Source organism: Cucurbita moschata, unplaced genomic scaffold (assembly GCF_002738365.1).
Source record: "Cucurbita moschata cultivar Rifu unplaced genomic scaffold, Cmos_1.0 Cmo_Scf00072, whole genome shotgun sequence".
In the NCBI taxonomy this organism is placed as follows: Eukaryota; Viridiplantae; Streptophyta; class Magnoliopsida; order Cucurbitales; family Cucurbitaceae; genus Cucurbita; species Cucurbita moschata.
In genome coordinates this window covers 718963-745571 of record NW_019268588.1, presented here as the reverse complement: position 1 = coordinate 745571, position 26609 = coordinate 718963, and the positions used below count along the sequence as shown (strand labels likewise).

Genomic DNA, 26609 nt, shown 5'->3' with positions numbered 1-26609 from the left:
GCCAAAACGCCCCATATTTGTCAGCAGTGGGCTTAAACTTGAACTGTTATAACAAGATTGATCCTACTTATTACTAGTAATTCGAGAATTTTCTCTTTATACCCTTTATTTTTTATTTTTTAAAAAAATAACATTGCATTAGATACTTAACTTTGTATTAGGGTTACATTATTATTATTATTATTTTTTTTTTTTCCTTCTTTCTCTATTTTTAAAAGTAGAAAATGAAGTACAAATTCTAAAACATAATCTAAAAGAACAACTTTTTTATTTATAGAGACCAAAAAATAATTTGAAATTGATTTTTGGCGTTATGAAAAAAAAAAAAAATGAATCATCTTTGGTGAGCATTTTACGTTGGAATAAACCCTACATGGAAATTTAACACAAATGTGGTATTGTTCCACACACTTAATATTAAACTAGTACCCATTTTAAAGTATCTCCGTCTTAAAACAAATTTTGAAACCTTAAAAAATAAAGGATATTTCTCTTATAGTAAAGACAAATGGTTATATGAACACGACTCTCTACAATGGTATGATAGTGTCCACTTTAAGCATAAATTCTCATGACTTTGTTTTGGGCTTCCCAAAATGTCTCGTATCGATGGAAAGAGTATTCTTTATTTATATAAACGCGTGATCATTCTCTAAATTGGCGGACGTGGGAATTTCATCATCCAACAATATGTAATAAATTCTTGAATTTTTAATTTTTTTTTATTAATTAAAAAAAAAATCAAAAGTGGTTTAAATGTATGAGGCCATAAATATTGGAGTTTTTCCGACCCAAACATATGGGTTAAATTGGGAAGGCCCACGAACTCCGACATATCCGACCCGGCACACAACCCGATAAATATTTTATAATAAAATTCCCACCGACCTTAAATTTAAATATTTGATAAATATCCACGCGTCGAATTATTATTCGCTAAAAACAATTCCCCATCCGACAGAATTTTACCAAATACGTGTAACCTGAAAAGAGCCTCCTTTTGTTTAATCATCACTTGCAACGAGACGCTCGTCCATTCCTCTGCAACTTTCTGGCTATATAAACAAGAAAGTTCCATAATTTCATCGAAACAGCAAAAAAGATTCGAAGATGGAGGAGGGAAAAACAGAGGAACTGTCTCAGAACCTCACCCAGCAACGCGGAGGTGAAGAAGAAGAGGAAAAGGCAGGTGGGTTTCTGAGGAATTTCATTTCGAACATGGTGTCTACTGAAGGAAGTGAAGAGAAGAAAGGAGAAGTGGAAAAGGAAAGTGGGGTTGTGAGTGAAGAAAAAACAGAGCAAGGGAAAGGAAATGGGTTTCTGAAGAATTTCATGTCGAACAGAGTATGTGAAGAAGAAGAAGAGGAAGAAGAAGAAGAAGAGAAGAAAAGTGGGTTTCTGAAGAATTTGATTTCAAACATGGTGAATGCAGAGGAAGGGAAAGAAGTAAGCAATGTTGTGGATTGTGAGAAAACAGGGGAAGGGGAAAGTGACAAAAGCGGCGGCGGCGGTGGCGGCGGAGGAGGCGGTGGCATTATAGATAACATTGTGTCCCACTTGCCTGCTTCACTTCAAGGTGGGTATGTTTATAAGGTAAAGATTTTGAATGTGTTAATTTGAATCTGAGTTGTTTGGGTTTGTGATGAATGAAACAGGGGATGCAGTGACCACAACAGATGAAGCTGCGATGCTGATACACTCCGTTATCCATGAATGAACTGTTCCAATGCGTTCATTGTTCATTGTTCATTGATCATTGTTCATTGTTCATAGGAGTGTTTGTTAAATTTAAGTTTGTGTTCCATTTGTATTGGGTGAGTAATAGAAATCATGTATTAAAAAGTTTCTTCAAAATAATTATTTTTAAAAATGCAAAAGAAATTCTTATGAAAATCTTATCATTGCACGTCCTTGAATAGAGAATCTCTATCCCGATCCTTCCAATAATAAAGGTAAAATTTAGTGAGAATAGAGATGAAAAAAGTTTTATAGTCTCTACCTTACCTTGTAGACATTTCTAAATAAGAGAAATTTCAATAATTTTTTATATAAGTAATGTCATGTCGAGAATTAGAAGAGAGCGAGATGTTGATATGTGGAAATCACTGCAAGGAGCGTAAGATTCAGATTACCTTGTTGATCGAATATCTCAAAACAAAAACATTGTTTGAGATTCGAGAATCACTCCACAAGCAAGATCGATCACGTGTAGCTTAAATGATTCTTATTGATCAAATATCTTAAGACAAGAACACTTTATTGAGATTCGAATCACTCCACAAGTAAAATTGATCATGTCGAGCTCGAATGATTCTACATGCAACCTAAACTACTCAGAATTGCAAATAAACTTAGTCATGGGCTTAAAAAGAGCACAAATGCTCATTTTACTATATTTTCTAAGTCTACTTACAAATATAACATACATAGCTTTATATAGTCTCAAAATGAAACTATTAAAGACATTACAAGGGTCGTAACATTCTTACTTAATGACCATAATTAACCATTACGTAATTCTAACCTAAAGTAACTAAAAGTCTTAAAATACATTCATGAAATACAATAACTCTAAATTATTCTAAATTATAATCCACCCAAAATGTACTATTTGAAACTTCATTCTTCTTCAATGCGGCATGAATTGAAATATCTTTTGATAATTTCAACAATATTTTCTTCACATCTTCATGGAAGTATATTGTATGATTGACGTCTCTTGGTTCATATCAGATGTAGTGAAGAGCTTGAGAAGCACGCACTATTATAGATAGATGAGATCGCATCGGTAGGTTTGGATGAGATCGGAAAGGTTGGGGGGCAAGGGATGGGTCTCAAGATGAATGACCATTTTGTCCCTAATCGAATTACGTTAAGTTTGGAGAAGGTCTCAAGGTGAATGACCATTTTGCCCCTAATCGAATCCACCCCATGGGGGCAGTGATGGAAGTTGATGGGATATTTGAAGGTAATGGGAAGGGGAAGTGGGTGATTCAATCCATCATTTCATGTCTGCCCCTAACCTAACCTAACCTTAAAAATGGTAAATGTTTTTGAAGTTTGTGTTTCTTACCATTCTTTATTTTTCTTTCTCGTTCCCATTAGAGGCTGACTTTGAGTTCACCAAACCTTAAAACTCATATGTCAATCACTCAAACTTCCATTCCATCCAATGGAGAGGAAGATATATGGATAAAGCCATGGAGAGGAAGATATATGGATAAAGCCATGGGGGCAGCCGCCAATTGGTGAGACGTCAAATTAAGCAAACTCACTTCGGGCCGCACATCATCCATTCATCCTTAACTATCTTATTCTTAAGATAAGAGTCGTGCTGTGAGATCTCACATAAAATGGGAGAGGAGAACAAAATATTCTTTATAGTGGTGTGGAAATCTTTAAAAACTTTGAGGGGAAGTCGGGAGGGAAAATCCAAAGAGGACAGTATCAGTTAGCGGTAGGCTTGGACTGTTACACATACATTCTTATCTTCTCAGTAGTCTCATCTTCATCTCTATTACTTACTCGAGCTATACGAAGAACTCCACAATTTCTTGTAGGTTATGTAAAACAAAACCAAATTTAGCCGAATGGGAGCCTTTTAAATCTAACTCTAAACCATGAGGTTGAGAAAAGAGATATAGTTTATGGTATGATGACCACTTCTAATAATTCTAATAAGTTATGGAGTTGTGGTTATAGACAGGTTCATTATAGAGATAAAAGAAGCCTTTTGATGAAAAGAAACAGAAGTATCGATATATATATACACACGTATAGAGAGAACACTACCACACACCACCACCACATATTGAAAACAGACTTTTTCATCTTCTTCTCTGCACACACCGCCATGGGTATCACTTAAAGGCTACTCTTTGATTCATGTGTTTCCTATGTTTCTATTAGAGGATGAGAAGAGCTTGGATCCAAACCGATTTTTATGCGTTACATTTAATAACACAATCCTTTTCAGGATAAATGTAAACTTAGAATTCATTTATCTTTAATGCTCAATAGTTTTAAAAGGTGATATTCCATCTCAGTTGTAGAGGGAAACGAAGTATTGTTTATAAGAGTATGGAGAAACCTCTCCCTAGCAAACGTCAACCTTAACAGAAAGTTCAAATAAGATAATATCGACTAGAGGTGGGCTTGGACGGTTACAAATGGTATCAAAGCCAAACACTAAGCAGTGTGCCAGTGGGATGAGATGCTTGGGCTCTCAAAAGAGGTAGATTGTGAGATCTCATATCGGTTGGAGAGGGAAACAAAACATTGCTTTAATCTAAATATGAACTGAAAAAAAAAAGTAAGAGGAGCTTAGATTTGAAGTAAACCATATAAGTTTTATTGTCCTAACCGTTCTCGAGAATCTTTTAAACTTAACTTTCTTATAAAGAAAGATGCCTACGAACTTTCTTGTTGGTATTTTTTAGGTTCTTAAAGCTGTAAAAGTTGACTTAAAAAAAGAAAAAAAGTGGTGATAAAATCTTATGGTTCATTTCCAAATGAGAGTTATCGTAAGAATTTCAATAAATAGTAACCTAGTATAACTTAATTAATTAAAATATATATGTAACAACCTATGCCCACCGCTAATAGATATTGTTGTCTTTGGGGTTTCCCTCTCGGACTTCCTCTCAAGGCTTTAAAATGGGTCTGTTAGGGGAAGGTTTTCACACGTGGTTTGTTCTCTCCAACCAATGTGTGACATCACAAGTTTAGTATAATTCTTAAGACTATATTCTTAAGAAAAATGCCAAAAATTGGAATTGTACCCACATGGTATAAACACCAGATGTTGCACAAGCAAAAGACTAATCTGATTCTCTCCAGATAATTAAGGATAAGATTAACACCCAGTTCAACCTACAACCTCCTCTCATTCATCTTTTTTGACATAACCCCACAATTATTCCCTACAAATTGGTTGAACAAAGATGAACAAGCTTTGAATCAACAGGAATGAACTCCGCATCTTTCTAGTTTAAAAAATAAAACATGCTCTGTGCCCATTTGTTTCAATCCCCTGTTAATGCCAATTTCAATCTACCATGACAACAACCGTCTCGCACTCTCCCGATTATCGCCCCGAAATTTCAGTAATCCCGCCCACCCGCGACGGCCTGTCCTTCTGGCAGTTCATGATCGCCGGATCAATTGCAGGGTCTGTCGAGCACATGGCCATGTTTCCAGTGGACACACTCAAGACCCGAATCCAAGCCCTTGCCGGATCATCCACCCTCCGACAAGCACTCAGTTCAATTCTCAAATCGGAAGGTCCGGCCGGGCTCTACCGTGGAATCGGAGCAATGGGTCTCGGAGCAGGACCTGCACACGCCGTATACTTCTCTGTATACGAATTCTGCAAACAAAGATTTTCGATTGGGAATCCCAACAACCCATTAGCCCACGCCATTTCTGGAGTCTGTGCAACGGTGGCGAGCGACGCCGCGTTGACGCCGATGGATGTGGTGAAACAGAGACTGCAATTGAAGAGCAGTCCTTATAAGGGAGTGAGGGACTGTGCGAGGAGGATTCTGGTCGAGGAAGGAATTGGGGCGTTCTATGCTTCTTATTGGACTACTGTTTTGATGAATGCCCCGTACACGGCTGCCCATTTTGCCATTTATGAAGCTGTGAAAAGGGGTTTGAAGGAGGGCTCGCCGGGAAGCGAAGGCGGGGAGGGGTTGGTTGTCCATGCTACGGCTGGTGCGGCTGCTGGGTCTCTTGCTGCTGGTCTTACAACGCCATTAGACGTAGTGAAAACGCGGCTGCAGTGCCAGGTAATGTGTGGTTGTGCTTCTTGTTGGCCTCGAGAGGGGTCCTCTGTTTTAGCATGGCTAAGGCAATGGTTTTAGTGTACAAAACAGGGAGTGTGTGGGTGCGACAGATTTTCAAGCAGTTCAATAATATCTGTGGTTAGGCATGTGGTGAAGAAGGATGGGAAGAGCGGGTTGATGAGAGGGTGGATTCCAAGGATGCTGTTCCATGCGCCTGCTGCTGCCATTGCCTGGTCCACTTATGAAGCCTCAAAGACATTGTTCCAACACCTCCACAATTAGAACAACAATTAGAACAACAATTAGAACAACAATTAGAACAACAATTAGAACAACAATTAGAAGCTGCATGCAACCATTTAAACCACTTCACTCATTAGGAGGACTGAAGAAAGAGGTTACTACTACAACTTACACTTGTATTGTAATACTAACTTTTGAATTATAGATATGTGAGTGAAGGGTGTAGATTGAGAAATGACAAACACTCGTCTACAAAAATGTAATACATATTGAAAGAGAACGTCAACTGGCTCGGGTTTGGCCTGATGGACTTGTCTTCTTCACCTAGTTTCTAGTGCGATTTTTTCGATCTCCTTTCTCTCTCTTCTCCATGGTCGTTTCTGACGTCTTTACTCGTTGTTTTTCCTCTTCTACCTCTTTGTTGAGCTCTTTGCTTTCTTTCCAGACTTTTGGGACTTTTAGATGCCTAAAACGACAAATCCATGAGCCTCTCAAAACCCACAAATTGAATCTAGATTCTGATGACACACGACGTTAATACCACTTATAAAGCTTACTTCTCGTGCATGTGGGATCGTCGGCGGTCTTTTACGTGACGTAAACCAAGCGTTTCATGTCGGTTTTTGTGGGTTTTGCCTTGCTAGAATATTCTTGATTTCCTCTCTCTAGCTTGTGTTTTTCTCTCATCTTTTGTCTTGATGTTTTCCTTGTAGGTGCCTATGGTTGAAGGAGCAAGTAGGAGCGGTGTCGGTAGTGAGGGGGCCTGGTCTCGATTGAGGATGCCCCGGAATCCTTGCGTTTTCTAGCGACTCTGCTGAGTTATTTTTAATTTTTTCTTAATTTTATTAAAACCTATGGACGATACATGTCTTTGGTTGATTCATACGCGTTCTTTGGTCGACTGCTTGACACTGGCTCGTAACTTATTTGTTGTACGCCTACACAAGCCCAGAATCTAGTGAATCTTTTTTGTTTTGATTTTCAAACTTTCTTCTTTCTCATTTTGATATCATCTAATTCCTAATCTGAATTGATTAGGCTTCTTCACCAAAATTGTAAACCACATATCTAGTGCTCCCTAAGTAAATTTTAGCCCAACACAACCTAATAAACTCATTCAAACTTTCGAAAAACTACAAGTCCTTACTGAGTTTTGAAATCTCCAAGAACTTCAATTTCGAGACATTTTTCACCAAGTCGAAACAAGAAATTTGTGATGTTTCCTCGCCTAAAACAACATACTCAAGAATCAGTTCCTAAATACATCTATAACTCTCGAGTTTTCAAAAAACAATAACCCAAGACCAATTACCTCGAGTTTTTGGACAATTCTTGGCCGAAATATTTTTCTTGGTTTCCTAATAATTTTCTAAGTATTTTTCTCTTCAACCAAATCCACCATAAAACTTTAAAATTTTAAAAGAAAAGTTGAAAAATTCCATCCTAAGTTGAGTGTAATACTAGTTTTGGATAAATCTTATATCATATAAGAGTTCAAGCTCAAAACATAAGGTTTGGATACATCATATTGTCAATATGATATATATGGCATAAATACAAGATGCATTCAATAACATGTTTTTTCTTTAAAAAAAAATTATTTTTGACTCTACCCGACTCTTTTTTGCACCCTACATATTATTAGTTGTTTATCGGACTTGAAAGCACAAAAAGAGTAAGCTCGAAAGAAATGAGCGGCAACAAAATCAGTTGCATGCTGGAGCTGCAAAATGAGGGATGAGGGATGACAATGAAAGCAATGGACCAACTAGCGATATGTATAAAATTGTTACTCTGACGATAGACAACTACAAGACTTGGTATGTCTCCCTCTTTCGTAATCTCCAATGAATTCTCATTTAAAAGGACCGTAGAACTTTTGAGTAAACCATCTTTTGGAGTCAAATGATATTCCTCTCTCGGTGAATCTATACTCATTCTTTGACCTTTAGAAGCTTTTCTCTTGCTCAAACTCAAGATGATATTATTTTCAACATCAATTATAAAGTCGGTTGCATTGCTCAAATTGATAATCTAAGCAATGTGGTTTCTTGCTCAAATTGATAATCCATCGCCAAACTCCGGTCATGTGATTTCTTGCTCCGTTGTCAAGGTACCACATGTTGGTCTCCACTCGGTCTTCTCCTTTTGTGAGAAGGTTCGCCATAATCTTCTCTTTGTTGAGCATCAATAGGTTGGGTATCTTTTCGGCCAACATTAGTGCGGGCTCTTAATCCTGCGTGAGTGTAAGCTTTTACTCCTCATCGTGCTTCTTCTTGAGGAACTCTACTACATAGTGTCCATATTTTTTATTACAAGAGTAACACCTGATCATACTATTGGGACAACGAATTCATGAAAGTAGACTAGTCATTGCTCTTATTTGACGTCATCCCGATCTATTTATTATTGTAGTGACTTTTCTTTTTTGAGAAAATATTTAAAAATACTCTACAATTTAAAACATGCATGATAATATTCCAATAAAACATTAGTCAAATAAGTTAAAGTACAGCCCAGGACCCTTTCCTACAATTTTGGACCATTCTAGAGCGGTTTTTTTTACGTTTCCATAAATGATTGGGGTCGGAGACCTCTATTTGGTCAATTCAGTTCCTTTTTAGCCAAACGTTTATTTAGTTGACACCATTGGATGAGTTGAATCGTATTATATGCCCTAACCTGATGTCGTGAGTTTCCACCGATTAAATTGGGCTTCCATAAAAAAAATTGGGCTTCCACATAGATTAACTTGATGTCGTCAATTCAGTTCCTTTTTAGCCAAACGTTTATTTATGTTGTGTTATGCTAGGTTCATAATCCATGTTATTATGTGATTATACCATGTTGAAGAATCATGTTTATGATATTGATAACGTATAATGCATAAACCTCCATACACCATGCCATATAAGCTATGTTATGTACGAAAGATTTGACATGAATTATGTATGCATGATTCATAGACTCATTATATTATAATTGAATGGAGATTTGACTTGTATCATAAACCTATGTCATGATTTTAAGCCATGGGAACCTAATGCATTTTGTGCGTCATATACGTAAAGATACTTCTCCGTTATGATTAGTACGGATGCATACCTTATGAAATTTATGTTTGTCATGACGTTATGCGGGCCCCTTCCCTTTGTGGTGTCCTCGAATCTGTTAGTGAGTGCTAGCCCGACGAGCCAGGTTTACGTATACGAGCCTGCCTAGTGGGTCCATTTTTGCATGCGTGGGTCGTACATAGGGAAGTACCACACATACAACCTTGCCTAAACCAAAAGGCGGAACCAAAGGCCCCTCTTATATGGCATGGTGCATGGCCATGTGATCGAAGTTAGGGTAGTTGCTTTCCTGTTTGTTTTTTTGAAATCTCTAGATTATATCAGGACATGTTATCTAAAATCACGATGTTTTACATCGTTTATGAAATATTTTTAATGAATTTTCTGAACATAACAGACATGTCATGATAGCCATATTTTTAATAGAAAAATAAGATCGCTACAGGCCCCATAACTTAAACATCATAAAGGAGGTAGCGACCCTCAATCTAGTCAACTCTCGTATACCTTTGTGGTTCATTTCTCTCATCCAACCAAGATCACGATTAAGGAGTGATTTGTGACCCCTAATTGCCCTGGGCGCTCATAAAGTTCTCATAGAGTACATGCATTTTCAAGGCTCAACCCTAATTCTACCGACTTATAAAGGTACTAGCGCTAACCTCTGTTGTGGTAGATTCACTAAAAAGAATTAATTTACAAAACCCAAAAAGTTTCCACCGAGTACAAATAAAGCATAGACCTTTCTAAAACGCTAATTGAACCGTGGATAACCAAACCAAGTTATAATTAGGGGATGTTAGGAAACCTCTAATTGTATTTGTATAAGAGTATAATCATTAAGATATCGTCACAAGGGACATATTATAATAATCTAAACATGGTTATCTAGCCAGAATTTCGATTTTTTTCATCATTTTTTCAATAAGCCAAAACGAGTGAAAAAAAAATTGATTCGATTAGACTATACCGATCATGCCCTACCTATAGCCACTCGATTTTGCTCCCACACGTGTTTGTTCGACCATTTTCTTCCCTCAAGATTGGAATACATAAAATACAAGTTGAAATATTTTAAAATTAAGATTGTAAAAAAAAAAACATAATAAAAATAAGAAAGTTTTAAGGAGTTTTTGATTGATGTGACATGGTAGGATGATGGGCATTTTCAATGGTTCAATGGTTCAATGGTCCCTACTCTTTAAACACAACAAGAGTAGGGGCATGACCCTATAACCACTACCATCTAACAATTTATATAACTCACATGCCTTTCATCCTTTGCTTTCAAATTTTTGGCTCCCACCAATACCTTCCTTTCTCCCAACACTTATCAAAATCATTCCTTTTTTTTTCTTTAATATATATATCATCGTGTTTCTAAAAAATATCTTTAATTTTCAACCGTCTTAATAAAACTCTTCAACCTTTTGAAAAAAAAACATCCTTAAACGGTCAAAAACTGACCACTATTATATTTCGGAAAATATCGTGGAACTTAAAAAAAAATGTTTAAAAAATATCATTAAATTAAAAAATTATATTTTTATTGTAAAAGGCATGTAATACTCTTAAAAAATTAAAAATTTTAAATTTTTTTTTGTACTAAAGGTATTTTAAAATTTTTTTATAAAATGTTTGAGAGTAAAAATAAAAATTTGAAAATTATATTTTGTGAAAGAGAAGAAAATATTTAATTTATTATTTATCATAATATAGTAATTATGACATTTTAAGGGGTTTAATAATAATTAGAAAAATAATTACAAAATTTGTTGATCTTATCCTTTGGATTACGCTTTATTCAGCAACTTGATTGCCTAATTGGCACTCTGATTACCAGTTGTCATGCCTCTTGCGCACCTTTTATTTCCCTTTTTTTATTTGCTAAATTACTTTTTTGTCCTTTTTTCTTTTTCTTTTTCTTTTTCTTTTCCAAAAAGGATTATTCTTCTCTCCCTAATTTTAATTCATCCTTGATGTAGAAATTAATAATATTACAGAAACGCTATTTAATTATTTCCACATTATTCATACATATATATATTTAAACTTTATCCACCGTTGAAGTCAAATAAACAAAATAAAAGAAGGGTATTTTCGTCATTTCATTCATCCAAGTTGCCCCTCTTGCCCCCTCTCATGAACTTCGCTTAAACTTCTTCCGATTTTGCCTACCAAAGTCTGACCATTACGGCCGCCTCCGATTTCATCTCTATTTAAATTCGCCACCGGAACAAAAAATCCCCCCACTACCCTTCAGCCGTATAATGCCTCCCAATCCCCCTAAATCTTCCGCCGCCTCTCACCGGGTAACGCCTGCTCCCTCCGCCACCGCCCCCCCGGGGTTTTTCAAGCGCAAGATTCCCTCACGCGCTACCACAGTCCCCGATGCGGTGGCGCGTTATCACAACCACGTGGTCTCCTCTAACCAGTGCTGCTCCGCCGTCGTCCAAGACATCGCTGCCCCTGTCTCCACTGTCTGGTCCGTCGTCCGCCGTTTCGACAACCCACAAGCGTACAAGCACTTTGTCAAGAGTTGCCACGTCATCGTTGGAGACGGCAACGTCGGTAGCCTCCGTGAAGTCCACGTCATTTCCGGTCTTCCAGCAGCAAACAGCACCGAACGGCTAGAGATTCTCGACGACGAACGCCATATTATGAGCTTCAGCGTCATCGGCGGCGAACATCGCCTCGCTAACTACCGGTCTGTCACGACGCTCCACCCGGAAGGAGACGACACCGTCGTAGTGGAATCGTACGTCGTCGATATTCCGCCGGGAAATACGGAGGAGGATACGTGCGTGTTCATTGACACCATCGTTCGATGTAACCTCCAGTCGCTGACTCAGATCGCCGAGAACTTAACCGGCCGGAACCGAGCGGCGCCGCCGTGAACGGTCTTGTAATCCTTTTTTTCTTTTTTTTTTTTTTTTTTTTTTTTGGTTAGCTGGATAGAATCGGTGAGAGGTCGTTTTGTTTGACGCTGATTTTAAAAATAATGTTTTATATATATATATTATATCATGTTAATTGAATGTATTAAGAACCATTTTTTTTCTCGAATTTAAATTTTAAAAAGCCAGAAAATATTATTATTATTAAAAATAATGTTCTTTATATATATATTGTATGCTTTTTTGGGTTTATTTTTTGTGGTTAAAATTTATTATATCGTAATTTAAAAATATTATTATTATTATTAATTTGGGGTTTTGAATGGAATGGATGAGGTGGAAATTAGGTAAGAACAAACCCACAATTTGAAACTGTGTCTTCTGCCAACTCAGCAATTTCCATTTTATTTATTTATTTTTAATATAAAAAAGAAAATTGGAGTATGCAAGTTGCATATAAATAAATAAAAAAATATAATTTATTCTCTCTCTTTAAAGAAAGAATTGCTGAATAAGACTGGGTTCTGCAAGTTGGTGTGCAACTTGAGGGGTGATGCTTTTTTATTATCATTATTATTATTTTTTAATATTCAACCAATTTCATCCTTTTTTAAAAAATAAAATATTTCACTTTTGAAACCAACTCCTATCCAATTTATTTTATCTTAATTATCTAATTTCTTGTATTTTTTTTGGGCTATAATGTGTTTAGTCAACTAATTTGTTCATTAAGCATGTTTTATATTCATAACCAAACTATTTAAAATGTCATTTTTTTCAATTAAATTAATTAAAAATACCTTCGCATTTTTATATAAATATAACCTAAATCATTCACCTACTTTTCATAATTTCTAGTTTGCTTCAAAATAAATTTTTATAATTAGTTTAGCTATATTTGATTATATATATATATTATGGGGTCCGGAGAAGGACATTAAAAGTTTTATTTAAACATTAGAGAATTTGTAGGGCATACTATCCACCAACTGAATAACCAACCACATCACATTGAGCTGACATGTACTTATTGTTACAAATGTAGCTAGGTTGAGTTGGATGAATGATAGAGTTCTCAGCCCAATTCAACCATCTATCTAAGTGTTACATTCATTTCATAGTTACAAATATAAAGTATTTTAAAGTAATCTTAAAATTAGGATTGGACTGTAACTCTATTTTTGGGTCAATTGAGTGGACGCCATGGACGAATCACCAATCCTAACGAAAGAAATAGGGAACGAGGAGAAGAGGGGAGATCTGCCAAATATGAACATCTTTTGATTCTATTTTGTGGGTTTGTTTGGGAAATGTTTTTGAAGTTTCTTTACGTTAAAGAATCCCAAATTGTATAATCGATTTTGGTTTTCATACCGAAAGGTGAATTAGTTATAAACTATGGATTATACTAAAACTTGAATACACCCAACCATGAATTGAAACGCTATCCATTTCCATTTCCATCTAATAATAATTCTACTCCAAGCTTCCTATCTGGAAACCAAATTCCTCGATACCCACTTCCCACCAACCCCAACACTCAACATCATACCATTAATAATCAATAAAACTCCCATATTTCAATACACACCTCTCTGCTCTGTTCTTCAAAATGGCAAAGAAACCCCAATTAATCCCCAACGCCACTTGGGGAATCCCAATTCGAACCACTTTCCGAGCTGCCCTCGCGCTTTTAATCGCCATTCTCCTTATCTCCGCCGTTTATTTTACCCAAAACAGAGCCGCCCAAGTTCTCGAAAATTACAGCACCGGCGGCGGCGGTGGCGGCGGCGGTGGCTGTGACTTGTTCACTGGGAAGTGGGTTTTTGACAATGAGTCGTATCCTCTTTACAAGGAGAGGGAGTGTGTTTTCATGTCGGATCAGCTGGCGTGTGAGAAATTCGGGAGGGAGGATTTGGGGTACCGGAATTGGCGGTGGCAGCCGGATGAATGCGAGCTGCCGAAGTTTAATGCGACGGCGGTGCTGAAGAGGCTGAGGAATAAGAGGATGGTGTTCGTGGGAGACTCGTTGAATCGTGGGCAGTGGGTTTCGATGGTGTGTCTTGTGGGCTCTGTTATTCCGCGGGCGCTGCAGTCGATGCAGAGTAATGGGTCGTTGATGACGTTCAAGGCCACCGTGAGTAGATACGTTATGAATGTTTATTTGATTTGATTCAGTAGTTGTTATTGAATGAATATTGGATTTACATTAAGGAATACAATGCGAGCATAGAGTTCTACTGGTCCCCGTTGATGGTGGAGTCAAATTCGGACGATCCAGTCAACCACCGGTTGCCAGATCGGATAGTCAAAGTGAAAGCCATAGAAAAGCACGCAAAGCATTGGGCCGACGCCCACATACTCGTTTTCAACACTTATCTTTGGTGGAGAATCCCCAAGATTAAAGCCCTGTAAGTGATCCATTAGCTCTCATGAACTCCCGGTTTGTTTATCCAAAAAAGGCTATGTATTTGTAATGCCTAACATTGTTTTTCGAGCTTTCCTTTTCATACTTCTCCTCGGAGTTTTTAAGATGAGCCTACTAAAAGAGGTTTTCACTCTTCTTTTGGGCTTTCCCTCAACATTTTTAAAACTTATCTACTAACGATGGAAGAGGTTTTTTAGGCTTCCACTCAAGGTTTTTAAAACGTGTCTACTGCTAAGAGAGGAGGTTTTCATACCCTTATAAAGAATTAGGGAGAGGTTTATACACACTTATAAAAAATGTTTCATTCTCCTCCCCACGTGAGATCTCACAATCCACCTCATTTAAAGGTCAACATCCTTGTTCCCACACAGCCCATTATTGTCTAGTAGTAAAAGGTTTTCACACCCTTATAAAGAATGTTTCGTTCTTCTCCCTAACTGATATGAGATCTCACAATCCACCCTCTTCGGGAAACCAACGTTCTCACGGCACACCGCAATGTGTTTGGTTCTATACCATTTGTAACAACCCAAGCCCAGCTAGTAATATTGTCCTATTTAGACTTTCCGTTTTGAATTTTCCCTCAAAATTTTTAAAACGCGTCTACTAGAAGAGGTTTCCACACCCCTATAAATGTTTCGTTATCCTCCTTAATCCATGTATTCTTTACTTATAAACCCATTATCAACTCCTTACTTAGGTGACATGAGACTCCTCTCCCATCAATTCTCAACAAAAACTTATAATAAGAACTTATATATATTTTGGGTTTAGGTTCGGATCGTTTGAAGAATCAGAAACAAGCAAGTTGAAAGTAGTGGAGATGAGACGCGGTTATGAAATGGCATTAAGAACGTGGGCAGATTGGATGGAAGTAAACATAAATCCAAACAACACCCAAGTGTTCTTCATGAGCATGTCACCCATTCACGACAGGTATGAGCACAATGTCGCCCCATTCATGCTGTGTTTTCTTTGAATCTGAAACTAAACAAGGCGTTGCACAAAGCGCAGAGGCGAGGAATGGGGGCAAAACAAAGGCCAAAACTGTTACGGCGAAACAGAGCAGATAGCAGAGGTTGGATATCGAGGAAATGGGACAGATCCAAAGATGATGAAGATAGTGGAAACAGTGTTAGCTGAGCTCAAAACAAGAGGCTTGAATGTGGAGATGATCAACATTACGCAGCTCACAGAGTATAGAAAAGAAGCTCACCCATCCGTATACAGAAAGCAATGGGAGGCATTGAAGCCCCATCAAATTTCAAATCCAAGCTCTTATGCCGATTGCATTCATTGGTGTCTCCCTGGTGTGCCTGATGTGTGGAATGAGCTTCTTTATGCTTATATTTTCCACCCAACCAACCCTTCTAACCAAAGTTTGAATTAGCTTTCTTCCATCAATTTTTGTACAAACCCACCTTAAGAACTTGGGTGAGTTGTAAGAAAAGGTTAATAGATTTGAATTTGCTAATCAAGATTGTAAAATGTTCACTTTTCATCCCAAAAAAAAAAGTAAAATTGCCGGTATGGCTTCATTCGATTCTAGACGCCCCTTACTGCTCACGAGAATTAGTTTTGGGTTGTTGAATGCTTTGAATCCTTCCTTGAAAATTGGAAAAATGACATTTTCTTCCTTTTCATCCTTATTGTTTACTTTTTTTTCTTTCCAATTCTTTTTCAAAAAAAGTCTTTAAGTCCTTAAAATTACTTCTTAGGACATAGGATTGATTTTGAGGACACTTATGTGTGGTTAAATACCTTAACTTCTTTCTTTGGATCATTTCTTTGGATCATTTCTTTGGATCATTTGGGTCTTAACTCGACAACTTATTCTTATTAGAACTAATTTTCTTCATTTTTGGGTGTTACATGAAACTTTAGAGGTAAGCTTTCAGACTGCGTTCCTTGGATGCAAGTTTTAGATTATGCTACTTATAACGTATAAAGTCTTGGACATAGGTGACCAGGTTCATGTCTTGTACCGGTAATCCTAAGTGGAGTGTCTCAAAGAACATGAAACAAGAAACAAGAATGTAGGACTAAGAACCAAGGATAAGAAACTAGAACAATAATCAAGATCCAAATTCTCAAAATTAAGAACCCAAAACGTTAGAACTAAGGTCTTTAGATCATAACAATGTTTAAGAACTCACAATCAAAGACCAAGTTCCTCCCGCCAAAACTATAACAAGAACTCATAATTTAAGGACAAAACCTAAAGACTGAAGTTCTCAAGACATGAAACTGAATATGACAAAGAATCTCTCATGTTTTTAGGTGACAAGAAGGAATTAATCAAGGATACTGCTTATTGGACTCAATATATTCCAACTCATAAACTTTATTTTGATTTGTTAATAAAATGTAATTATGTTTTGTTTTAAACGTCAATTTTTTTTACTGTATTTTGTCTTTTAAGTTTTTAATCACAATTCGTTCTTCGTGGGAACCTTCAAAAATCGAGCCATAATAATATTATTCAAGATTACATGGATAACCTTAAATTTTTCGAACAATAGATAATATTAAATTGGATATAAAATAATCAAAATTATTATTAAATATTAAATAATTAATTATAAAGTTTGAAGGCATAAATCAAACCTTTGAAGTATTTCAATTCGACACTCTAACAAAATTAAGTTCATGCAATTTCTCTCCCGAATTCTTTCATAAGATTTGTTTAAAATATATTCTTCTAAAGCAAAATGAATAGTTTTCAAAAGCAAACAATCACCAAATAACTCGAACCTAAACAAAATCAGTATTCTTAAATCTATAAACCTCACCTTCGATTCTTCCTCGAATATAACTCATCAACTTAAAAATTAAAAGGAAAAGTAGAAAGACTCGTTTCTCCATAGTCCACGCGTTTTAAACTTACCATTAACAAATGAAAATTGATTAATAAAGAGTTTAATTAATTAATTGTGTATATTTGTATTTTTTTCATGATAAAATTAAAAAATGGATGAAGGGTTTAAATTAATAATTAATATATTCAAAACTAAGGAATGGTAAATATTGTCATTAACATAAACATTGCAACACACCTTTAATAAAATTCAAGTTTCCGATAAAAATCACTCAAAATTTATGGAATTGAAAGTAAGTTTTGACATTTTCTCAAAAACAGAATATCTCTGTACGCTCACAAATTATGGTATTTCTGACTAATCAAAAAATTTGAACCAACAACTCAAATAGAGTTCACAACACAACCTACACTCTTCTTGAATTAAGTCGGTAAAAACTCTTTTTTTAATTATTTTTTTTTAAAAAATCTTATATATCTACCATAGATATTACATTAATAACTAAAATTTCATAAAATTATAATATCAAACATTCAAAAATCACATTATTAATATTTTTTACGGACGGATTGTAACCTTATTTTTGGCTTGGTGGGTTGGTTGGGTATTGTCAAGCCGTGAACCGACGCAACCACCTAAACTGAAAAAAAAAAAAAAAAAAATTAGATCCAATAGTCAAATTAGTCGAATTCTCAAATCACATAAATACCTCTTTCTAACACTGATGTTTTTCCACGGAAGAGTATTTAGGCAACACTTCCTACTTCCATTTCCCATATGAAGTGTATAGATATTTTGCACCACAAATTGAAGCGAATTTGAAATAGTTAAATTGATTTTTGAAATCAAGTTTAAAAAACGTAAAATAATGATTTTTCAAACAAAAATCAGTTTAAAAAAAAAAAAAAATCATAAACGTAGAAGACACGTGATTGAAGCATTAAAATCTCAGTATATTTGTAATATTAGAAGTAAAAGAAGGTGAGAAAATCCTTACCATTTCATTGGGTCAGTAGAGGGAAGAAAATAATACAAAAAAGAAAGGAATAGTAAGCATGATAAAGAGAGAGCATGCACACGTAATAACATATTGCGGTGGCCAATGGGCAGAAATGGAGCAAGAAGAAGCCATGAAACTCAGGATGGATAGCGCCGGAAGAGAATGGGACGGCGTGGTAAGGCGGTGATGCAACAACGGCGCTATCCCTCCTGAGCTTAACGGACTCTTCCGTGCGTTGAAGGCAGTAGGAGAAACGCCACCAAACCCAACTAAATGCTACATGCTGCGTGCGTGCGTGCGTGAGTGCGTGTGTGTGTGTGTGGTGGAACAATAATGCTCTAATGCCCATCGTATTTATAGCCTCAACGTGGGCTTCTATTTATTTCCCATTTTTATTTATTTTAATAATTAAAAAAGAGTTTAAATTAGGAGTGAAGGAGAGGAGGGGTGACATTGGAAATTGGAAAACTTCCTGACTTTCATTTTCGTCTTCCCGACTATCAAAGTGGTCTTCGCCGTAGACCAAGGATCGATCCATGGCCCAGTTTCCCATGTTTCCCAAAATACCCTTCTGTAGATATTCACAATACCCAGGGGTGTAAATGTAATCTTGTTTTTAAATTAAATAAAATTAAAAAAAAGAGAGGAGATATTGTTGTTGATTATGAGTTATTTTATTCTAAATAATAATAATAATAATAATTTGGTTACATGTAAAAGGAATTATGATTTTCGAAACAATATTAAAAAGGGGGGGAAAAAGAAAAAGTCCGTGCTGGGAGAGTGATGACAATGTCAGAGAAGGGGCCCACCATAGGACAGGCACCACCTGGAATTTATCGTACCAGATCCGACCTCCTAATTTTTTTTTTTTTTAAATATATATATTAAAGGATTTTGAATTTACACTAAAAAGGCTATAAAAATATAAAATTCCCATAAAAAGGGAACCGGGGTGAGTAGACAAAAAAGGGTTTATTTCCATCGGAATCGAACCGGACAAACCGGGTAGACTTTTTTTAATTTTTTTACGGTCAAACACATTGAGGGTATGAGTATAATGATGACCATTGGTTTTAAGGGGGGTGGGGCCCATGAGATTTTGTCGGTATTTGAGTAATGGGCCTGGGCCTGCGGGTGGTTTTAATTCTGGGAAATGATTATGCGCGGGTACGACTACGGTGCAGCTAGCTACTGCCACTCTGTTTTGTGGACCCCACTGTCACAACCCCCATTATTTGCTTAATTACCTTCTGCCAACACTATGGTCCCGCTTTTTATTTCTATTACACATTTTATTCTTCTTACAACTTTATTTTTTTTAATATTTAGTTTAATAAATACTTAAACCTTTTATTTTCTATCTAATAAATTTTTTTTTTTAAAAATGTGATTTGATTTATTTTACATTTTTTAAATATTCATAGATCTATTATATACAAATTTACAAGTTTAATATCAAATAAGAATTTAAAATTTAAACTTGTTGAAGATTTTAAAGGTTATTTATTTATTTTATTATATATTTTTTTTAAAATTAAGTTGGTACAAATTTATTTATTTATTTATTATGGTCTGACATTTGATGACGTTCCTATATTTAATTTTGAAATGATTAAGTTCATTGCATTCAATCTTAGAAGTAAATAAGGGGATTGATATTATTAAAGTGGTTGGGTTTTATAAATTTTAGGTTTTGATTCTCAATTTACATATGGGCAAATAATATTATATTATCAAATATTTCAATTTGGTGATGACGTTAATTAATTTTAGTGAATTTAAAATATTTTAAAATTTTGTGATAAGCGTCCCCGCGGTAATTTGTAAAGTTAGAGATTTGGGGATTCTGCAAACTTTTACGAGTAAAGCTAACTTAATTAATGGTTTTAACTCAGAGTTGAGTCCAAATTAAGAAGATTTTATGGAGTTAAAGGGTGCTCAAAATCGGGTGGAAAATGGGTATGTGCCCGATAAGAAGAATGGTGAATTTGAGGGCATCCATGAAAAGTTGTTCTTCCAAAGTATTTGTTGAACTTGAGAGGAAGGAGAATCAAGGCCACAGAATGTCTAGATTATCCAAACAAATAAGAAAATTTTTAAATTTTACTCTAGCGAAGAACACGTTTTATGGAAAAGTTTCAAAGCTTATATTTTAGACTATAGTTTACGAGAATGTATGAAACCATTCTCTTGTGTTTTTCTGATTCAACATCATCAAGTTTCATGAAGAAGTCGAGTGAGAAAGGCACTACATGAGACTAAGAAAGCTGAGTTTTAGAGACATCCTGAAAGGGTTGCGAGTCTTCTTCCCTTGTTTTGGGACAGAAGATGATGACGGTGGTTAATTTAAGTGAACCGAACACATCAGCCCAAAATCATGACGTCCCTTAATTTGTTTTATCAAATTAGGCCCCTTCTAGATCGATTCTCACGAATTTCTATATGGTTCCTAAAACTAAACACGTCAAGGGTTTTGCACAAGAATTTTTTAGCATTTTAGGTACCGAAAGCTCGAGAATCGAGTCCCCGAACATCAACTAAGAGGTAAGTAGTCAATCAAGACTTTTTCTTAAGAAATACGAAATCACCAAGTAAGTTTTAAAGTATTATGGAAGAAATAAATCAAGAACCTTGGGTTAAAAACCTAAATCGAGGGAATTATTTAGAATGTTAAAATAACATATTAAATGAACTCTACTGCACATGAAATGCATGCATATTATGACATTTTAAGCTATATATGGAGTTTGGTGGTCATTGGATGAGGATGAGTAGCTAAAGCAAGTAACAGTATAAAATGACCATAATGTCTATAAGGTAACGTTTCTTTAGTTAATGACCGTCAAAATGTTATAAAATTTTATAGGAAACCTTATTTCAGGATGGTTATAATTATATAAACTTTTAAAACTATTTTATTATGTTGGGCGTTTAAACAAAGTTTAATGTGGTAAACGATCCAAATGCCTGTAACACTTGAAATAAGGATAAGTAACTTAAAATAAGCCCCCAAAGTAAGATCCAAAAAATAAAAAATAATAATAATAATAATAAAAATTAAGGGTTTAAATAAGAACAATGATCCTAAGTAAGTAATTTAATAATGATAGGACATAAGAGCTTTAGAATTAAGTAAGTAATTTAATAGATAGGACATAAGAGCTTTAGATTTTTTTTGGATTTTTTAGAAAAATAATAATTTTAAATTACTAAAATATCCTTAAACTTCGAAGTATTTACAAAAATACCACAAATAAAAAAAAATCGAAAATCCTTTATATTTTCATTTTTATTTTCAACGGTTGGATTGAGTATGTTGGAGAGGAAACACCTCATCACATTCAACAACAAGAATTCAAATTTTGGGATGGTTGTTTGCTAATTTGAGAGGATATTTTCGATGATCAATTCAGGAAAACTCCAACTCCAAATCACAAAGATTATGATGGTTTCAATGAGGATTTAAACTCCCTTTATAAAGTAAGTTTGGGCGTTCATTGGGAACAAGAATCGAACTAAGTCGAGTTTTCAATTGCGAGTTATAGTCGTTGAGTTTTGGATTTCTTACTCTTTCAAATCCGAGAGAAATTCTCTACCATTTTCCTTCCAACTTGTTCCTACACCTTCTAAACAAGATTACCCACCAGTTTTATGAAGAAATCGAGTGCTGCAAGAGCCCAAAATACCAATTTCCAATTGTGCCCGCCCCGCCGCTAAAGAAGCTTGAAAGCTTGAAATTTCAATATGAGGATACAAACGAATTCACCAAGTGAGGCCAATCTCATTCAATTTTTGCACATCCAAAGATCATTTTTTGTAGAAGATCACGAAGTGAATTAACCCCAAGAACGTGGGTATCAGAGAAATTTAGCATCGGGTACAAATTTGGAGTAAGGATCAAATTCCCATCTGCAGTTCATTTTTCTTTAAATTGAGCATTCCTTTATCTTAAGAGGATTAAGTCAAGTAGCTTTGATAAAGAAATCGAGAGCTAATACGTCCTAGATCAAGCTATCCAAGAAAAGGAAATTTTGCGTTTTCGAGTGAGTTGCAAACTGAGGATAATTCTCAAAATTAAGGCCACACACTCAAAGACGTTACTCCAAAACAATTTCTTTAGCTAAAGGGAAGAACAAGGAAGAAATTTCATGAAAGATCGGGTCCTAAGAACCTCTAGAAAAGGTTGCCCAATAAGCTTTTTTCCTGGGTTGAGCTCCGACGAGAAAAATGATTTCCTACGAACTTTTGAGGAGAATAACTTAGGCTACTACCCACTAGAATGTATGAAATCAATTCCTATCTCTTTCTTGAAACACCATATTTAAGTTTTATGAACAAATCAAGGAAAGAAATTTCACAAACAGAGCGGGAGAGAGGCACTTTCAGGAGGCAGTGCAAAGGCCATGCGCGTTTTCTTTCCTTCCAAAGGAAGAAGACGATGGCGTGGCTGGTTCAATTGAATCGACATGTCAAACCAAAACATGACCCTCCATTAGTTTTCTTAATTTTAACCCTTTTCTAGACTGGTTCTCATGAAACACTTTATGGTTTCAAAAACTAGACAATCTAAGGATTCGGTCAAAGAAAATTTGAAGTAGTTCAGATACTGAAAACTCAAGAACGAATGTCCCAAACATCGACGACGAGGTATGTAGTCATTTTGGACTTTTCTTAAGAAATAGTTGTAGGAATCATTTGTATTTATGTATGAACCTTAAACTAAGTATGAATTAGAGAAGTATGATAGAAAAACATCCAGAATCGTGAGTTAAGGCCTTGAACGGATTGATTTACTCGAAATAGAAGTAACCTTAAAATAACCCACTAAATGAACTACGCCGCTCATGAAATTTTAATATTAAGCATATTATGGCATATTAAGTTTATATATGAATTTTGGTGGTGATTAGACAAGGTTTAGTTAAACCAAGTAACGGTGTAAAAGAACCATGATGATCCTAAGGTAACTTATGTTCGGTTCCTGATCCTAAAGTAACTATTACCTAAGATCCAAAACTCTACTAAAGTTATTTAAAGAACATATCCTAGCTCAAGGTCTAGACATGCTCCAAATTACTAATTATTTTCTATAAGGCCTATTATATATATATGACATGAGGATAAGTTCAAGATTTCAAGTTGATTGGAGCAAGTTTGGAACCTAAACCAAGATAGAACTTAAGAAAAACCTAAAGCAATCACCTCAAGATCTAAGATCCTTCTAGAACCCTCTAAGGAATCCAATATGATTCTCTGAATTTCTAGAATAACTCAGGCTAGTTATTATGATGGGTTCATATAACTACGAATGCATGTGACAACTCATGCCTCAAGGAATTATGAACCTTAAAAACTTACGAGATTGAGAGCAAGAACTAACAAGAACAATACCAAACAAGCCCTACAACTACTAAAGCAAGAAGAATGCTAGGTACCATTCAAGGATAAGGAACTAAGGTCCTCAAACTCAGAAACTAAAAAATGCTAGATAATATTCTAAGCATGTCCAATTGTAACCCATAACCTCCCACCACGCGGTGCTTTCAGAGGCCATGTTTCCTCTTCTAGGTGGGATGCCTTGCACCATGTTTCCTTTGTAGGATCTCATGTTTGGCCTCATGTTTTCTAGACCTAGATGAGATGCCCTGCACCATGTTAAGGGTACCCAAAGATTTGTAGGATGTCATGTTCATGCATGCACTGATCACGTGACTTTCATGGTCTATGCTATGTTCATGCATGCATCGATCACGTGACCTTTATGGTCTATCATGGGGAGTAATCTAGGGTCACGATGGAGCAAGAATTAAGAACCTTCTAAGACCTCCCACGGTACATCATGCTCATGACTTAAACTACGTTGATTGGAATGCATGAAACCTTGAACGTAGGTATTAAGACTGTGGCTTGGAACGCATGAAGCCTCGGACACAGGTTGACAAGTTTATGACTAGTACCATAAATCCTAAGGGGAGTGTCTTGGAGAACGAATTAAGAAACATAATAAGAACTTACGACAAGAATAAGAACAAGAAAAGGAAGAGTGTGGTACCCTAGCATATCAACAACACGATTAAGAGCATATAAGTAGGCTGCTTATTGAGTCTTTGTACTCATTCCTTATTCTCAATTTTTTTATTCTGGTAATAAAGAGCTGGTCGAGGTCAAGAACAGACTTTGGAGCAAGTGTCATAGACAAACCTCACATTTCGTCCTCAACTCTTTTGTTTTGACATATTTTGTGTTTTAACTAGTAAGTTGTGTTTTAAATATTTATGTATGAACTTTATTTTGATATAATGTATATTATGTTTTAAATTTGCTTTGTTTTATTTTGAGGAAAATTTAGCGTCTTTTTGGAGTAGTCAGCCCGATCCTTACAAAAGGGGCAATGGTTGGTTCAAGGGAGAGAGGAAGCGCAAAGAGGCGGAGAGGGATGTTTGAGACCTAACCGTGTACACCGACGAAGGAATGATAAGAGATTTCATGCCGTTTTTGACGCGATATCATAGGAAGAAAGAAAGGGTCGAAGGCTTGAAGAGGAAGGAATCAAGAGCATCAACCATGGTAACGTTTTGTGGGTTTCCGAAACTCAACTAAATATCACGATTCTTGTCCCAATAGGTTCCATTTGACAATATCTATAAGATATGTGAAGAAGCTGAACGTGGAGGAAGAAGCTGAACGTGGAGGAAGAAGCTGAACGTGGAGGAAGAAGCTGAAGGAAAGAGGCCATCGCACAAGGTGAAAGAGAAGAAGAAGAAGAAAAAAAGATAAGGAAAGAGAAAAAATTGGGGAGAAGAAAGGGTTCAACCCGCGGGCCAGACCCACAGGGCGACCCAACTCGAACGCAGACCCGCAGATGGCCCAACTTGAGCGAACGACTAGTGGGCGGTCCAATTCGAGCGGCCCGACCCAACAGGGGCAGTCTGACCCGTGCGTAGCTCAATTTGGGCGGTTCGACTCGGTCTGGCCCAATTGGGCCGATTTTACATATATATATATATTTGTAGTAATTTACTCATTTTAGCTCCAATTTTGACGAGGTTTTCACCGGTTTTATGTAGGAACTATTTGAGGAGTTTGGCCATTTTTTAGAATCCCCTAGGGATGGACCTGAATAAAAAGTGTCTAACTTTCTAACCAAGTGTAACTACAAAGTTTAGATTTAGCTATGCTCGTATAAGAGAGTATGATGGGAGAAGCATGTCATAGAAATTTGAGTATGGAATGAGTTTGTTTGATTTATGTATGAGCATGTTAAATATTATGATGCACCTTTATCGATGAATGAACTGTTGAGCTATGATGTGACCGAAATTGAGAGCACACCTTTAGTATGATATTATTAAACATGTTATAGCAAACTGATTGTACAAATTTGAGGATAGAATGAGTTGAGATGGTTGAATATCATTATATATGTTTACTAAACGCATACGCACTAATTTATGAATTGAATTTATGACTATGTATCCATGTTTAGATCTCTATGTCATGTCTCTATTTCATATGTTTATGATGTATTTAGTTATATGGAAATGATTAGGTGTTCGCCAACCGTAAGGATTGGGCTGACTACTTTGTCTAATATTGCTAACTACAAAATATATACTATATAATAGTTTTTCTCGTAGCTTTCACCCTATAAAATAAGGAAAAAACGGAAAGTTAAAGCTATTAAAATATATATATATAATATATATATATATATATATATATATATATATATATATATATATATATATATATATATATATATATATATGTGGTAGCTTTCATTTTTTATGGGCTCCACACACTATAAGAAATAATGGACATAATATCTTACGAAAAACGCTATGGTAGACTTTTTATAATGTTTTTCGTATGTCGTGACAGTCCATATTATTAAAAAATTTGGACTTTTTATAGCTTTTTTTTATAGCTATAATGGATGTTATAATAGAGTATGAAACTATAGCTTATATATGTTGCTACAAAAATATTTTACACATGTTTAACTAAAATATTATGCTATCTTTAACTTATAATTGTGGAGGATTATTGGGAGGGAGTCCCACATTGGCTAATTGAAGAGATGTTCATCCGTTCATAAGCAAGTAATACATATATTGGAATGAGGTCTCTTCAAAGACCTCATGAGGAAATCTAAAGCAAAGTCATGAGAGTTTATGCTCAAAGTCAACGTCATTGATTCCTAACAATAGTAACATTTTTTTAACACTATGATATAGTGTTTATAGCTTTGATAACATTTTTTTAACACTATGATATAATGTTTATAGCTTTGTTCTTATGCTACAATGCACCTTTGATAGCACTTATTTTATGTTGTATAGCCTTACTTAATATACTT

General features: G+C 35.6%; 4 protein-coding genes across 7 annotated transcripts; all 4 read left to right on the top strand.

The window, feature by feature from the left end:
- The first annotated feature begins 1033 nt into the window (after nucleotides 1–1033).
- On the top strand, nucleotides 1034–1857 carry LOC111438185 (cilia- and flagella-associated protein 251-like). The gene is made up of 2 exons (XM_023076141.1): nucleotides 1034–1576; nucleotides 1656–1857. Exons 1-2 carry the CDS (start codon nucleotides 1111–1113, stop codon nucleotides 1715–1717), a joined length of 528 nt encoding a protein of 175 aa, XP_022931909.1. The 5' UTR covers nucleotides 1034–1110; the 3' UTR covers nucleotides 1718–1857.
- Nucleotides 1858–4919: 3062 nt separating this feature from the next.
- LOC111438181 (mitoferrin-like) lies at nucleotides 4920–7003 on the top strand. Of its 4 annotated transcripts, none has more exons than XR_002709629.1 (4): nucleotides 4921–5789; nucleotides 5877–6065; nucleotides 6117–6183; nucleotides 6743–7003. XR_002709629.1 is itself a non-coding variant. In XM_023076136.1 (3 exons), the coding sequence occupies exons 1-3, from the start codon at nucleotides 5058–5060 to the stop codon at nucleotides 6126–6128; spliced, it is 933 nt and encodes a 310-aa protein (XP_022931904.1). In that variant the 5' UTR covers nucleotides 4920–5057; the 3' UTR covers nucleotides 6129–6736. The 4 variants fall into 4 exon arrangements, 1 of the variants encoding a protein (XP_022931904.1); XR_002709628.1 differs by having other exon boundaries at nucleotides 6117–6644; XR_002709630.1 differs by lacking the exon at nucleotides 6743–7003 and adding an exon at nucleotides 6475–6736.
- Nucleotides 7004–11117: 4114 nt separating this feature from the next.
- On the top strand, nucleotides 11118–12169 carry LOC111438183 (abscisic acid receptor PYL4-like). The gene has a single exon (XM_023076138.1). It carries the CDS (start codon nucleotides 11374–11376, stop codon nucleotides 11998–12000), a length of 627 nt encoding a protein of 208 aa, XP_022931906.1. The 5' UTR covers nucleotides 11118–11373; the 3' UTR covers nucleotides 12001–12169.
- A 1320-nt stretch (nucleotides 12170–13489) lies between these two features.
- On the top strand, nucleotides 13490–15969 carry LOC111438180 (protein trichome birefringence-like 34). Its single transcript, XM_023076134.1, has 4 exons — nucleotides 13490–14137; nucleotides 14215–14411; nucleotides 15203–15364; nucleotides 15443–15969. Exons 1-4 carry the CDS (start codon nucleotides 13613–13615, stop codon nucleotides 15816–15818), a joined length of 1260 nt encoding a protein of 419 aa, XP_022931902.1. The 5' UTR covers nucleotides 13490–13612; the 3' UTR covers nucleotides 15819–15969.
- Nucleotides 15970–26609: the final 10640 nt, after the last annotated feature.